This window comes from Nerophis lumbriciformis, linkage group LG03, assembly GCF_033978685.3.
Source record: "Nerophis lumbriciformis linkage group LG03, RoL_Nlum_v2.1, whole genome shotgun sequence".
In the NCBI taxonomy this organism is placed as follows: domain Eukaryota; kingdom Metazoa; phylum Chordata; class Actinopteri; order Syngnathiformes; family Syngnathidae; genus Nerophis; species Nerophis lumbriciformis.
This window is the reverse complement of record NC_084550.2, coordinates 50830205-50847500: the sequence shown is the minus strand read 5'-3', so window position 1 is coordinate 50847500 and position 17296 is coordinate 50830205. Positions and strand designations below refer to the sequence as shown.

Genomic DNA, 17296 nt, shown 5'->3' with positions numbered 1-17296 from the left:
TTATTATAAACGCTAACACAGAATAACTTCCGTGTGTCCCTATGTTGCTTCTTGCTCGCTTCCCTGCTCCTTGGAAGTTTATTGTACATCATAAATCATGCCTCACACCTGGAAAGTAGATGGCTGAGGACGTACTCCGACCAGTTGGGACACTTTGACAGCCAATTTAGGACTCGGAACTGGCGAGAAGTGTTTGAACGGGTTTTTTGAGGGCTTTATAGGCAGAATTGAGCGGCTTCCATAGGCTCCGTTGTAAGCGGATTTTTGATCACATTTATTTAATATTTAGAATGCATTGGGGGGAAAAAATAACATCCGTCATGTCTTTCATAATGATTGTGAAAGATAGGCAACATTTAAAAAAAAAAAAAGGACAGTTCCCTTTTAAGGCTAGGGTTAAGGATTTGATTCTTAGAGTTAAGTTTACAGTTGGATGCTAAAATTAGGGTTTCTGGTTTGGGTTGATGCCAGGGTTAGGGATTGATTCTACGGTTTAGGGTTTGATGATAAGATTTCTAGTGAGGGTTTTGATGCAAGGATTAATGTTTTTGGTTGGGGTTAATGCCAGTGTCAGGGTTTCATTCTATGTGTTCTGATTTGATGCTAGCGCTAGGGTTAAATTTTTTCGGTTGTTATAGTTTAGAGTTTAATTCAAAGGGTAAGATTTGATTATATGGTCTTGGGTTTGATGATTAGGTTAGTGTTTAAAGCTTGGGTCAAGGGCTTCAAGCCCAAGTTTGATGCTAGGGTTGGGGTTAAGTGTTATGAGTTTGTAAATAGTTAATCAAATAAGGGTCAGTATTTGAAGCAAAGGTTAGGGTTTAGTTAAGGTTTGATTGAAGCGTATTGTTAGATGTTTTGATTAGTGTTTGAAGCTAGAGTTAGTGGTTGTAGTTCAGGATTTAATGCTATGATTGGGGTTCCAAGTTAGGGTTTGAATACGGCTTTGGTTAAGAGTTGTAGACAGATGTAGATAGAACTGTGAATAGTTTTACGAATTAGGGTTGAAGCTAGGGTCAGCATTTGAAGCAAATGTTAGCGTTAAAAGTTTCGGTTTTGAGACAGGGTGAAACTGTGTGTGTGTATGTATATGTATATGTATATGTATATATATATATATATATATATATATATATATATATATATATATGTATATGTGTGTGTGTGTATGTATATATATATATGTATATATGTGTGTGTGTGTATGTATATATATATATATATATATATATATATTTTTATATATATATATATAATATATAATATATATATATATATATATTTATATTATATATATAATATATATATATATATATATATATATATATATATATATATATATATATATATATATATATATATATATATATATATATATATATATATACTGTCGTGGTCAAAAGTTAACGTACACTTGTAAAGAACATAATGTCATGGCTGTCTTGAGTTTCCAATCATTTCTACAACTCTTTTTTTTTTTTTTTGTGATAGAGTGATTGGAGCACAGACTTGTTGGTCACAAAAAACATTCATGAAGTTTGGTTCTTCTATGAATTTGGGGTCTAGTGAAAATGTGACCAAATCTGCTGGGTCAAAAGTATACATACAGCAATGTTAATATTTGGTTACATGTCCCTTGGCAAGTTTCACCGCAATAAGGCGCTTTTGGTAGCCATCCACAAGCTTCTGGTTGAATTTTTGACCACTTCTCTTGAAAAATTGGTGCAGTTCCGCTCAATTTGTTGGTTTTCTGACATGGACTTGTTTCTTCAGCATTGACCACATGTTCTCAATGGGGTTTAAGTCAGGACTTTGGGAAGGCCATTCTAAAACCTTAATTCTAGCCTGATTTATCCATTTCTTTACCACTTTTGACGTGTGTTTGGGGTCATTGTCCTGTTGGAACACCCAACTGCGCCCGAGACCCAACCTCCGGGCTGATGATTTTAGGTTGTCCTGAAGCATTTGGAGGTAATCCTCCTTTTTCATTGTCTCATTTACGCTCTGTAAAGCACCAGTTCCATTGGCAGCAAAACAGGCCCAGAGCATAATACTACCACCACCATGCTGGGATTAAAGGCCTCACCTTTTCTCCTCCAAACATATTGCTGGGTATTGTGGCCTAACAGCTCAATTTTGGTTTCATCTGACCACAGAACTTTCCTCCAGAAGGTCTTATTTTTGTCCATGTGATCAGCAGCAAATTTTAGACGAGCCTTAAGGTGTCGCTTCTAGAGCAAGGGCTTCCTTCTTGCATGGTAGCTTCTCAGTCCATGGCGATGCAAAATATGCTTGATTGTGGACACTGACACCTGTGTTCCAGCAGTTTCCAATTCATTGCAGACCTGCTTTTTTGTGGTTCTCCTTTGACTCTTGATCACTTTGACCAATTTTCTCTCAGCAGCAGGTGATAGCTTGAGTTTTCTTCCTGATCGTGGCAGTGACAAAACTGTGCCATGCACTTTATACTTACGAACAATTGTCTGCACAGTTGCTCTTGTGACCTTATGCTGCTTTGAAATGGCTCCAAGTGACTTTCCTGACTTGTTCAAGTCAACGATTCATTTTTTCAGATCTCTGCTGAGTTCCTTTGACTTTCCCATTGTCGCGTTTCTAACCGAGTCTAGTGACTGCATCACATGAGCCCTATTTAAATGAGCTTAGAGAAATCAACTGGTGTCGTCAATCATAATCACTCACATGAAGTTAAGAGTCCATGCCATGAAGCTAATATGATTTGATTGTAACTTTTCTACATCACCAAAATTGATAATGTATGTTGCTGTATGTATACTTTTGACCCAGCAGATTTGATCACATTTTCAGTAGACCCATAATAAATTCATAAAAGAACCAAACTTCATGAATGTTTTTTGTGACCAACAACTATCTTTATTTACATTTAAACGCATCAATAGGTTTTTCAAGTGAAATGATCTTTGAGCAAGTCAAGGGCCAAGGAGACAGTCACATGTTTAAAAACAGGCCCTGGTGTCACAGGAGGCAAGGCGGCCGCAGTGTGAGCAGGGCAATGTTTTTGAGCAGGTGTGCTGTGTTTTCGACAGGGTTACCAGTGGTTGAAGGACAAGATCTTGAGCGAGGAGGGTCGGCGTCAGCAGGCGAAGTTGAAAGAGCTGCAGGCGATCGCGGAGCGGCTGGGCTGCACTCTGCCCCAACTCGCCATCGGTACGCAGATGCATTCTGCCGCTCTCTCTCTTTCTGTCTGTCTGTCCGTCCCTCTGGCTCGGACGGGGCCCGGGACGACATTGTGTGTCCATGTTGTCCTCTGTGTGCTTGGTGAGAATTTGAAGAGATGCCTCTTAATCATTCTTTGATCAATACTTCAGATCTGATCACAGTCCACAGCAACTTTATTTAATTTGTAAGAACTGTAGACATGTTTTGTCTTTCATAGATTTCATGTACTTTTGTTTGAGCTGGTATCAATCAACTCAAGGAGAACACAGTAAGGACGTCATTAACGGTTGTTTCCTGTGGACGAATGATCTGGAACATTCCACTGTATCCATCCACAGCAGAAATGAAGTACAAAACCCAGAACCAGTGAAGTTGGCACGTTGTTTAGTTCATAAATAAAAACAGAATACAATGATTTGCAAATCCTTTTCAACTTATATTCAATTGAATAGACTGCAATGACAATATATTTAATGTTCCAACTGAGAAACTTTATTTTATTTTGCAAATAATCATTAACTTAGAATTTAACGGCATCAACACATTGCAAAAAAGTTGGCACTGGGGCATTTTTACCACTGTGTTACATGGCCTTTCCTTTTAACAACACTCAGTAAATGTTTGGGAACTGAGAAAAACAACTTTTGAAGCTTTTTTCAGGTGTAATTCTTTCCCATTTTTGCTTGATGTACAGCTTAAGTTGTTCAACAGTCCGGGGTCTCAGTTGTGGTATTTTAGGCTTCATATTGCGCCACGCATTTTCAATGGGAGACAGGTCTGGACTACAGGCAGGCCAGTCTAGTACCTGCACTCTTTTACTATGAAGCCATGCTGTTGTAACACCTGGCTTGGCATTGTCTTGCTGAAATAAGCAGGGGCGTCCATGATAACGTTGCTTGGATGGCAACATATGTTGCTCCAAAACCTGTATGTACCTTTCAGCATTAATGGTGCCTTCACAGATGTGTAAGTTACCCATGCCATGGGCATTAATACACCCCCATACCATCACAGATGCTGGCTTTTGAACTTTGCGCCTAGAACAATCAGTGTGGTTCTTTTCCTCTTTGTTCCACAGGACACGATGTCCACAGTTTCCCAAAAAAATTTGAAATGTGGACTCGTCAGACCACAGAACACCTTTCCACTTTGCATCAGTCCATCTTAGATGAGGTCGGGCCCAGCGAGGCCGGTGGCGCTTCCGGGTGTTGTTGATAAATGGCTTTCGCTTTGCATAGTAGAGTTTTAACTTGCCCTTACAGCTGTAGCGACGAACTGTAGTTACTGACGGTGGTTTTCTGAAGTGTTCCTGAAGCCATGTGGTGATGTCCTTTACACACTGATGTCGCTTTTTGATGCAGTACCGCCTGAGGGATCCAAGGTCACGGGCATTCAATGTTATGTGCAGTGATTTCTCCATATTCTCTGAACCTTTTGATGATATTACGGACCGTAGATGATGAAATCCCTAAATTCCTTGCAATAGCTCATTGATAAATGTTGTTCTTAAACTGTTGGACAATTTGCTCACGCATTTGTTCACAAAGTGGTGACCCTCGCCCCATCCTTGTTTGTGAATGACTGAGCATTTCATAGAAGATACTTTTATACCCAATCATGGCACCCACCTGTTCCCAATTAGCCTGTTCACCTGGGGGATGTTCCAAATAAGTGTTTGATGAGCATTCCTCAACTTTCTCAGTCTTTTTGCCACTTGTGCCAGCTTTTTTTAAACCTGCTGTATTCTGTTTTTATGTACGATTTACACAACTTGCCAAGTTCACTGGTTTTGGGGTTTGTAAATGTGAACATGTGTTCATGTATAAATGCAAAGCTGCACTATTGGTGTTCACATACGTTTAACCGTTCCTCGAGTCAGCAGCCAAATGCTGTGCCGCACATAAATCGACGCCATATTGATCTAGAAAAAAGCGAGACTGTGCAACAACCACCGAAACAGGCGCTCCCCCGCGAGGGCCGGGGACACTGCGAGTCGAGGCAGGACTTCGCTTCTCTCATCTGGCCACCGATTTTTCATCTTGGCAGTAAAGGCAGCGTTATAGATTAGCTTTCACGGCCCATTAACACACGCCCTCGTCCCTCCCAATTACCATAAATCCTCTGGGCGCTCCTTAGGGGGCCCAAGCGCTCTGCAATTTATGACCGCCAGGTAATCGTCTCCATCATTGTGACACTCGGCTGTTGAATATAAACTATTATACATCGACTTCCTGCACAGCTGCAGAGGCACCCTGGGGTGCTCCCCGGCCACATCTTTTCTATACAACACTTGTGTGTGATGAAGAAACTAGCATCACAGTGACTTTTATTGTGTGAATGCTCCAAAGCATTCACACTTATGGCTTTCTACACCAAAATGCATCTATTTATTCAACTTCTTCTTCTTCTTCCACATTTTTCAGCCTATTTGGGAATCGCGGGCTTTCCATTGACAAATTCCAAAAATTCCCAGATTTCCCAGAATTCCAGGTTTTCCGGGGCATTTTTCCCATTCAAAATGAATTGGCCATTTTTCAAACTTTCACTGTTTCCACATTTTCAACCTATTCAAACCATTCCACCTTCAACACATTCCACCATCCTGGAAATTCTAACTATAATTTTTTCCAAGTAAAAAAAAATTCCAGGATTTTCCAGAATTCCTGCTTTTCCAAAGCTCTTTTTTCCGGCGACTTTTTCAACGCATTTCAACCGTTCCACCGTCAAAACATTCCTCTTAAGCAGGACAAAAAAACGAAGTTGTTTTTTGAACTAGAAAAATTCCCGGTTTTCCCGAAATTCCAGGAATTCCATAATACCATTTCTCAACTCAACATGTTACTAATTCAATATTTCTCCACCGATTAGAAAAATTCCAACACCAACCATTTCAACTCGATCAGACCATTCAAGGTTTTAACCATTTTTGAAAAAAAATTCCCTTTTTCCCGAAATTCCCTATTTTTTCTGAAATTCCCATTGAAATCAATGGGACATTCTGAGCCCTATGTCCACCCTTTTTTCTGGCGACCAGTCCTTCCACATTTTTCAACGCATTTCAACTGTTCCACCGTCAAAACATTCCACTTAAGCAGGACAAAAAACTAAGTTGTTTTTGAACTAGAAAAATTCCCGGTTTTCCCGAAATTCCAGGAATTCCATAATACAATTTCTCAACTCAACATGTTACTAATTAAATTTTTCTCCACCGATTTGAAAAATTCCAACACCAACCATTTCAACTCAATCAGACCATTCAAGTTTTTCACCATTTTCAAAAAAAATTCCCTTTTTTCCTGAAATTCCCTATTTTTTCTGAAATTCCCATTGAAATCAATGGGACATTCTGAGCCCTATGGCCACCCTTTTTTCTGGCAACTACTCCTTCCACATTTTTCAACGCATTTCAACCGTTCCACCGTTAAAACATTCCTCTTAAGCAGGACAAAAAACGAAGTTGTTTTTTGAACTGGAAAAATTACTGGTTTTCCCGAAATTCCAGGAATTCCGTAATACTATTTCTCAACTCAACATGTTACTAATTCAATATTTCTCCACCGATTTGAAAAATTCCAACACCAACCATTTCAACTCAATCAGACCATTCAAGTTTTTCACCATTTTCAAAAAAAATTCCCTTTTTTCCCGAAATTCCCTATTTTTTCTGAAATTCCCATTGAAATCAATGGGACATTGTGAGCCCTATGGCCACCCTTTTTTCTGGCAACTACTCCTTCCACATTTTTCAACGCATTTCAACCGTTCCACCGTCAAAACATTCCTCTTAAGCAGGACAAAAAAACGATGTTGTTTTTTGAACTGGAAAAATTCCCGGTTTTCCCGAAATTTCAGGAATTCCATAATACGATTTCTCAACTCAACATGTTTCTAATTCAATATTTCTCAACTGATTTGAAAAATTCCAACACCAACCATTTCAACTCGATCAGACCATTCAAGTTTTTCACCATTTCCAAAAAAAAAATCCCTTTTTTCTCGAAATTCCCTATTTTTTCTGAAATTCCCATAGAAATCAATGGGACATTCTGATCCCTATGGTCACCCTTTTTTCTGGCGACTACTCCTTCCACATTTTTCAACAGTTTTCAACTGTTCCACCGTCAAAACATTCCTATTAAGCAGGACAAAAAACAATGTTGTTTTTTGAACTGGAAAAATTCCCGGTTTTCCCGAAATTCCAGGAATTCCGTAATACCATTTCTCAATTCAACATGTTACTACTTCAATATTTCTCAACTGATTTGAAAAATTCCCACACCAACCATTTGAACTCGATCAGACCATTCAAGTTTTTCACCATTTTCAAAAAAAAATCCCTTTTTTCCCGAAATTCCCTATTTTTTCTGAAATTCCCATTGAAATCAATGGGACATTCTGAGCCCTATGTCCACCCTTTTTTCTGGCGACTACTCCTTCCATATTTTTCAACGCATTTCAACTGTTCCATCGTCAAAACATTCCTCTTAATCAGGACAAAAAATGAAGTTGTTTTTTGAACTGGAAGAATTCCCGGTTTTCCCGAAATTCCAGGAATTTCACAATACCATTTCTCAATTCAACATGTTACTACTTCAATATTTCTCCACCGATTTGAAAAATTCCAACACCAACCTTTTTAACTCATTCAGACCATTCAAGTTTTTTTTTACCATTTTCAAAAAAAATTCCCGCTTTTCCCGATATTCCCTATTTTTTCTGAAATTCCCATTGAAATCAATGGGACATTCTTAAAAGTTCAACAATTCCCACATTCTTCAAACCATTACACCTTCAACACATTCAACTCATCCTGGACATTCAAACTACCATTTTTCCACATTCAACAAATTTCCAGAAATTCCTGTTTGGGTTTTCTTAGTTGATTGGCAACACTAAATTGGCCCTAGTGTGTGGATGTGAGTGTGAATGTTGTCTGTCTATCTGTGTTGGCCCTGCGATGAGGTGGCGACTTGTCCAGGGTGTACCCCGCCTTCCGCCCGATTGTAGCTGAGATAGGCTCCAGCGCCCCCCGCGACCCCAAAGGGAATAAGCGGTAGAAAATGGATGGATGGATGGATGGGTTTTCTTAACTCTATTTCCAACCTTTTTCGTTTGACTATTCCTTTTCCTTGTGTCATCCCACTTCAACTGTTCCACAGTCAAAAAACATTTCTTAGTCAGGTACTAGAAACATTCTCGGTTTTCCCGAAATTCCAGGAATTTCTCAATTAAGAACTGTTACTAATTCAACATTTCTTGACTGATTTAAACGATTCCAACACCAACCAATTCAGCTCATTCAGGACATTCATGCTCCTAATCATTTACCAAGAAATCGCGTTTTCCCAAAATCTCCAGGAAGTTCCCATTGAAATGAGTGGAACATTTTTCCAAGTTGCACAATTCCCACATTTTTCAACCTATTCAAACCATTCCAACATCAACACATTCCTCTCATCTTGGACATTCAAAGTAACACTTTCCCAAGTTCCAAACCAAACTCCGGTTTTCCTGGAAATTCAAACTCTTCAGCATTCAAACCATTGCAACATTCATTCATACTACATTCTGTCAGCATTTCAGTTCAATTTCAGCATTGGAACATTCACACGCAATTCCTTCAGGAATTGCCTCATCTAGTTACAAGATGACTTGCAACATAGGCTATGGACACTCATAGTATTGAAGTCAAAATAAATGTTGAATAAAGTTTAACTTTCTAAATTTGTACAAAAAGGTCAAATTTGAACTGTCATTGTTTTTCTACTAAAGCCTTCAAAAAATGTGATGACAACCATAGAACCATTGATCAAACATCAACATAGAGAAGCAGTATGCTACTCTCTGTCCTGGCTGCTCAGTACAATATCGGAATGTTTTCAACTCCTGTGTTGTCAGTAAAATTATGCTCAAACAGCGCCTCCGCCATTTGAACTCAATTGCTTCAAGATGCACGAATTCTCAGCGATCATTTTAGCCCTCTCTCGTATTAACATGCAAAAAAACACTTAATATCTTACATAATATTTACATCTTACCCTGTTTTTATTTGTGGTGTCAATTTTTAGGCCAAAAGTAGTTTCTGAATTTCGCAATCAATAAATACTTCATATATGTATCCATACTTGATATATGCATTACATTTCTGTTATAAGGTCATTATTTGTTGCTAGCCCTCAACCACAAGGGGGCAGTAATGAGCCAGTCAGAAGGAAAAAGTACTGAATTGATTTTAGCTACGTGTGTGTGTGTGTGTGTGTGTGTGTGTGTGTGTGTGTGTGTGTGTGTGTGTGTGTGTGTGTGTGTGTGTGTGTGTGTGTGTGTGTGTGTGTGTGTGTGTGTGTGTGTGTGTGTGTGTGTGTGTTTCTACCCTTCTTGAGACACCAACAAGGAAAAGTACCTTCCATATGAGGACCGGTGAACAAGTTAGGACATAAATCATGGTCCCAATACGGAAAACCATTGCATCTAATAGAGGGCAAAATACTAGTGTCCGTGAACATTGCTCTAAAGTCAGGATTTTTTGTTGATTTAATGTGCATACAAAAGTAAACATTGACAGGTGCAAAGGCAACAATATATGATAAAACAAGACGGCAGCTAAAGCAGGACTTTCCTATTCATCCCCGAAAAAACCCGCCAGGTGAACGGCTGATTTTACGACTTCCGGTGCTGACGTAAGACAACCCATGTCCCATATGTGACCGTAGGATGAACAAATACACTACGGTACTAAGACTATAGTGGCCATTAACAGTTAGCTTCTACAGCTGGGTTGCCCAAAGTGCAGCACAGGGGCCATCTGTGGTCCGTGACTCCTTTGTCATCGGTCTTAAGCACATTACAAAAAAGATCTCATTTGCACCCCTGGTGGTGAAATCTATCAAAATTAAGGAGGTCCCAAAAAGGAGGGATTTTTCAAATTGACTGTGTGTCGGTTTTAAAAGTGCTCCCCCTCTGGTCAATATAAGAAATAACAAGTGTGTGTAAGAAATTGAAATGCGCCCCCTTTTGCCAAAATTAATTTAAAAAAATATGTATATCGAGACATACTGTAATAACTTGAAGTAAATAATGAAGATTAAAATCCAATTACAAACAAAAAAAAGCAACAAAAAAAAAGCAGTCGTGTCGACTTTTTTCTTACAAAATTGGGAACAATTCCTCATATTTCTGTTTATGTAATATTGCAATATTTTCTCGTAAAATTATTACTTTTTTTATGTTAAATTATTACTTTTTAATGCAAAATGGTGACATTTGTAAAATAAAATTCTGACTTTTATCCAAATATTGCCATTTTTTTGTTGAAATGTAGAGATGTCCGATATTATCGGCCGATAAATGCTTTAAAATGTAATATCGGAAATTATCGGTAAATTTATGACTTTTTAAAACGCCGCTGTACGGAGTAGTACACGGACGTAGAGAGAAGTACAGAGCAGTTGCGTCTCCCAGTCATACTTGCCAACCCTCCCAATTTTCCCGGGAGACTCCAGAATTTCAGTGCCCCTCCCGAAAATCTCCCGGGGCAACCATTCTCCCGAACTCCTCCCGATTTCCACCCAGACAACAATATTGAGGGCGTGCCTTAAAGGCACTTCCTTTGCATGCCGGCCCAATCACATAATATCTATGGCTTTTCACACACACAAGTGAATGCACAGCATACATGGTCAACAGCCATACAGGTCACACAGAGGGTGGCCGTATAAACAACTTTAACACTGTTACAAATATGCGCCACACTGTGAACCCACACCAAATGAGAATGACAAACACATTTCGGGAGAACATCCGCACCGTAACACAACATAAACACAACAAAACAAATACCCAGAACCCCTTGCAGCACTAACTCTTCCGGGACGCTACAATATACACCCCCCGCTAACCATCACCCCCGCCCCCCCACCACCACCACCCCAACCCCACCCACCTCAACCTCCTCATGCTCTCTCAGGGAGAGCATGTCCTAAATTCCAAGCTGCTGTTTAGAGGCATGTTAAAAAAAATAATGCACTTTGTGACTTCAATAATAAATATGGCAGTGCCATGTTGGCATTTTTTTTCCATAACTTGGAAAAAATAATGTGTTCATTCCACGACTGTATATATCTGTATCGGTTGATGTCGGAATCGGTAATTAAGAGTTGGACAATATCGGAATATTGGATATCAGCAAAAAAGCCATTATTGGACATCTCTAGTGAAATGTATGACTTTTGTCATAATTTTGCCAAGTAAAATTCCGATTATTATTATAATATTGCCAAAATGTTATAGTTTTCTTATAAAATGATGACTATTGTCTGGTAAAATTACAACTCTTTTCATAAAATTGCCAAAATTTTAATCTTTTCTTGTAAACTTGTGACTGTTATTGAGTACAACCAAAATTACGACTTTTATTATAACATTGCCAAAATTCTACGTTTTTCTTGGTGAAATTGTGACCTTTGTCTTGTGAAATTCCAACTAATTTTTCACAACAAGCTTTTTTATATTTGCATAGTATATTTATATTATTAATGCTGTAAATACAAATCTTTATATATCGAGAAAGGGTGGTCCTAAAGAGGTAGGCATTTTTCGGAGTTCTCAAGAAGGTAATAAAAACAAGGGCGTGTGCGTGTGTGCGTGTGTGTGTGTGTGTGTGTGCCTGTGCCTGTGCCTGCCTCTTAACGCTGTGAAAGACTGTCCACTGCTCTCCCACAGCGTGGTGTCTACGTAACGAGGGGGTGAGCTCCGTCCTATTAGGTGCATCCAACACGGACCAGCTGATGGAGAACATAGGAGCCATTCAGGTGAGCTGCGTAAAAATTTGCGTTTTAAGTCTGTGTGGGTGTTTAATGTCCAGCAGGCGTGCGTTGCTCCTCTCCTGAGAGCGTGTCAGCCTCTCGGCCAGTTGTGCTGCTGCACGCTCGGCTGCGCTACAGTAGCGGCTTAATAAGGTCAAGGCAGGATCAGTTGCCATGGTGTGTGTGTGTGTGTGTGTGTGGGGGGGGGGGGGGGCCTTAAGGGCACTTCCTCCCCCCCCTGCTGATAAGATGCACCCTAGGAAGGAGTGAACATCCTGCTAACATTATGTCTGGCTCCTACAAAAAAATATTCTAAAGTGTGTGTGTGTACATTTTATATTTTCCCATTTTGAAATGTTACGCTCACATTTCTCGGGGGTGTCATTTTCCTTGTGCACTGCAGGAATGAGAAATAACCGTCCTTGAAGTAGACACGTCGGTAAAGATCATGAATTTAAACGCTTGATTGAACTTTTTGCCGTAGGTTAAAAAAAAAAAAGTAATTTGTTTCTGTTTTTATAGTAATGTTGTTTATAAAGATGCATTTTCACCACGTACATTTAATAATTGGCTGTTCACAAAAATACTTCATCAGTTTTGACCAATAAAATATATATATTTAATTAGATTTCCATCCATCCATCCATTTTCTACCGCTTATTCCCTTTTGGGGTCGCGGGGGGCGCTGGAGCCTATCTCAGCTACAATCGAGCGGAAGGCGGGGTACACCCTGGACAAGTCGCCACCTCATCGCAGGGCCAACACAGATAGACAGACAACATTCACACTCACATTCACACACTAGGGCCAATTTAGTGTTGCCAATCAACCTATCCCCAGGTGCATGTCTTTGGAGGTGGGAGGAAGCCGGAGTACCCGGAGGGAACCCACGCAGTCACGGGGAGAACATGCAAACTCCACACAGAAAGATCCCGAGCCCGGGATTGAACCCAAGACTACTCAGGACCTTCGTATTGTGAGGCAGATGCACTAACCCCTCTGCCACCGTGCTGCCTGTGTTCAATAATTTAGTCAAATTCACCAACTTGCTTAGTGTTGGTAAAATTATTACATGCATTCACTTTTTTAGTAGGTCTATTTTGATATGAACTTGTGTTTTGTTTTTTACAGTTACTATTTTTTTGGGTTCCGATCTTTCCTTTTCAGATTTTAAACTTTTTAGTTTTTTCAGATACCGTATTTTTCGGACTATAAGTCGCAGTTTTTTTCATAGTTTGGCCTGGGGTGCGACTTATACTCAGGAGCGACTTATGTGTGAAATTACTAACACATTACCGTAAAATATCAAATAATATTATTTAGCTCATTCACGTAAGAGACTAGACGTATAAGATTTCATGGGATTTAGCGATTAGGAGTGACAGATTGTTTGGTAAACGTATAGCATGTTCTATATGTTATAGTTATTTGAATGACTCTTACCATAATATGTTACGTTAACATACCAGGCACGTTCTCAGTTGGTTATTTATGCCTCATATAACGTACACTTATTCAGCCTGTTGTTCACTATTCTTTATTTATTTTAAATTGCCTTTCAAATGTCTATTCTTGGTGTTGGCTTTTATCATTTAAATTTCCCCAAAAAATGCGACTTATACTCCAGTGCGACTTATATATGTTTTTGCCCTTCTTTATTATGCATTTTCGGCCGGTGCGACTTATACTCCGTAGCGGCTTATACTCCAAAAAATACGGTGTACCGGTATATATATACTTTTTTTAATTTTTTTTATTTATTTATTTTTCATTTTAAATGTTTCAGCCTGAATTTTTCATGAGTGAGGCATCATGACAGACAGCATCAGGGGGTCCGCTGTCACGTTGCCCTCAGGGAATGTGATGTGATGCTAATGACTTTGTATAAAACCTAATTGTTGTGTATAAAATCACATGGCATTCAAAACACAAATTGAATAGGGAATAATTGGTTTTTACTGCTATTTTTATTTAATTGTCCCATGTTCTTTAACCTCATTTAAGTCCTTGAGCCTCATCAGTATTAGCATGCTAGGTTCAATCTGCATAATCGAGTTACAAAACGAGCCCAAAGTTTCTTACAGTAGCAAATTTGGCGATATTAGTTCTACTTTTGTCAAATTGTACACAACTATGGTGCATTCAAGGACAACTAAAAGTGGAAAAGTGAACATTCGATGAAGCACAATGAAACGAAATGACAAACATCCAAAAACTGTGGGCTTTCTACTTGTATATTATTCCTACTCTTTTAGTTGCGGCCATGGACCTCTGGTGTAGGTGACATGAAGTGTTGAGTTGCAATGTTTTAGTACCAATTAGGTCACAAGTATACTTGTGATTAAGGGCTATATAAATCAATTTTGATTGATTGATTATTTTGTCAAAATTATGAGGGACAAGTGGTAGAAAATGGATTATTAATCTACTTGTTCATTTACTGTTAATATCTGCTTATTTTCTGTTTTAACATGTTCTATCGACACTTCTGTTGAAATGTAATAATCACTTATTTTTCTGTTGTTTGGATACTTTACATTAGTTTTGGATGATATTACAAATGTTGGTATTAACCCAATACCAAGTAGTTACAGGATCATACGTTGGTCATAATTAAAGTTCTCCTGTGTCCAGGGACATATTTCCTTGGTTTATAAACAATAAAAAATGACAAAAGATTTTGTAATAATAAAAAAGATCCATGTAATCATTGTAGTATCGTCGATATACGTCCCCTGTACTTGGTATCGTTACAGTCAATGTCTGTGTAGATCCACCCACGGCATTTGTTTACACTAGTGATGTGCGATACTACTGATATCAGTGATACCGATCCGATATCGATACTTTGTGCAATTACACCTAGTGTCTGCTAAAATTTTAAAACTTGCGTGTTTTTAAATAACATTTTCATCTACAAAGTACCAACAGTAAAAATTTAAGAAAAAGCGCAAACAAATCTGAATGTAATGAGAAAAAGCTGACATTTTTCTGTTAATAATAATATCCTTAGTCAGTTGGTCTTTAAATATGTTATGTGTTTTTAGATTATTTTTTAATTGAGCTTAGGCACACCTGATATAAAATATTAGCTCACAAAATGTAAATAAAAGATACATAAAATATAAACAAAGTTTGTTTTGTTAGTTGATTAAAAACATAGAACAATTCTAACTCATGAAGTAATAAATTAGAAAAATTACAACAACCATAATAAACTAAACACTAACTGAGCATTAATATTTTTGTACAGACACAATCGTATTATTATTATTTCTATTCTATTCTTACATGGAAATTTAAAAAAAAAGTAAAAATGTGGGGGAGGGAAAAAGGAATGTGATGATATAAAGCTGAAATGTTGTAACTAATACTTAATAATAATATACTTAGTCACAGTAAACCCTAGTTCCTACGTTCCTTGAAGGCAGCATGGTAGAGGACAGTAAACCCTAGTTCCTACGTTCCCTAAAGGCAACGTGGTAGAGGACAGTAAAACCCTAGTTCCTACGTTCCCTGAAGGCAACATGATAGAGGACAATAAACACTCGTTCCTACGTTCCCTGAAGGCAACATGGTAGAGGACAGTAATCCTTAGTTCTTACGTTCCCTGAAGGCAACATGGTAGAGGACAGTAAACCCTAGTTCCTACGTTTCCTGAAGGCAGCATGGTAAAGTTCCTACGTTCCCTGAAGGCAACATGGTAGAGGACAGTAAACCCTAGTTCCTACGTTCCCTAAAGGCAACTTGGTAGAGGACAGTAAAACCCTAGTTCCTACGTTCCCTAAAGGCAACGTGGTAGAGGACAGTAAAACCCTAGTTCCTACGTTCCCTGAAGGCAACATGATAGAGGACAATAAACACTCGTTCCTACGTTCCCTAAAGGCAACATGGTAGAGGACAGTAATCCTTAGTTCTTACGTTCCCTGAAGGCAACATGGTAGAGGACAGTAAACCCTAGTTCCTACGTTTCCTGAAGGCAGCATGGTAAAGTTCCTACGTTCCCTGAAGGCAACATGGTAGAGGACAGTAGACCCTCGTTCCTAAGTTCCCTGAAGGCAGCATGGTAGAGGACAGTAAACCCTAGTTCCTACGTTCCCTGAAGGCAGCATGGTAGAGGACAGTAAACCCTAGTTCCTACGTTCCCTGAAGGCAACATGGTAGAGGACAGTAAACCCTAGTTCCTACTAGGGTTTACTGTCCTTTTTTTGTAAACTGAATTTATTAGGAAAAACTTTAAAAAAAAAAGAAGTATTTTTTTTTAAAGTATAAAAAAAGTATAAAAGAAGTCCTCTACCATGCTGCCTGAAGGCAGCATGGTAGAGGACAGTAAACCCTAGTTCCTACGTTTCCTGAAGGCAGCATGGTAGAGTTCCTACGTTCCCTGAAGGCAACATGGTAGAGGACAGTAGACCCTCGTTTCTAAGTTCCCTAAAGGCAGCATGGTAGAGGACAGTAAACCCTCGTTCCTACGTTCCTTGAAGGCAGCATGGTAGAGGACAGTAAACCCTAGTCCCTACGTTCCCTGAAAGCAACATGGCAGAGGACAGTAAACCCTACTTCCTACATTCCCTGAAGGCAACATGGTAGAGGACAGCAAACCCTAGTTCCTATGTTCCCTGAAGGCAACATGGTAGAGGACAGTAGACCCTCGTTCCTAAGTTCCCTGAAGGCAGCATGGTATAGGACAGTAAAGCCTAGTCCCTACGTTCCCTGAAGGCAGCATGGTAGAGGGCAGTAAACCCTAGTTCCTACGTTACCTGAAGGCAGCACGGTAGAGGACAGTAGACCCTCGTTTCTAAGTTCCCTGAAGGCAGCATGGTAGAGGACAGTAAACCCTTGTTCCTACGTTCCTTGAAGGCAGCATGGTAGAGGACGGTAAACTCTAGTCCCTACGTTCCCTGAAAGCAACATGGTAGAGGACAGTAAACCCTACTTCCTACATTCCCTGAAGGCAACATGGTAGAGGACGGCAAACCCTAGTTCCTATGTTCCCTGAAGGCAACATGGTAGAGGACAGTAGACCCTCGTTTCTAAGTTCCCTGAAGGCAGCATGGTATAGGACAGTAAAGCCTAGTCCCTACATTCCCTGAAGGCAGCATGGTAGAGGACAGTAAACCCTAGTTCCTACGTTACCTGAAGGCAGCACGGTATAGGACAGTAAACCCTAGTTCCAACGTTCCGTGAAGGCAACACGGTAAAGGACAGTAAACCCTAGTTCCTACGTTCCCTGAAGGCAACACGGTAGAGGACAGTAAACCCTAGTTCCTACGTTCCCTGAAGGCATGGTAGAGGAC

General features: G+C 39.4%; 1 protein-coding gene across 6 annotated transcripts in view; it reads left to right on the top strand.

Moving 5' to 3' along the window:
• Window positions 1-17296, top strand: part of kcnab2a (potassium voltage-gated channel subfamily A regulatory beta subunit 2a) — a 216074-nt gene that overhangs the window by 195712 nt on the left and 3066 nt on the right. For all 6 annotated transcript variants that reach the window (XM_061938783.2, XM_061938796.2, XM_061938819.2 and 3 more), the window contains 2 exons: window positions 3066-3186; window positions 11917-12005. In XM_061938783.2, coding sequence (XP_061794767.1) covers window positions 3066-3186; window positions 11917-12005 — 210 coding nt within the window. The remainder of the gene's footprint in view (window positions 1-3065; window positions 3187-11916; window positions 12006-17296) is intronic.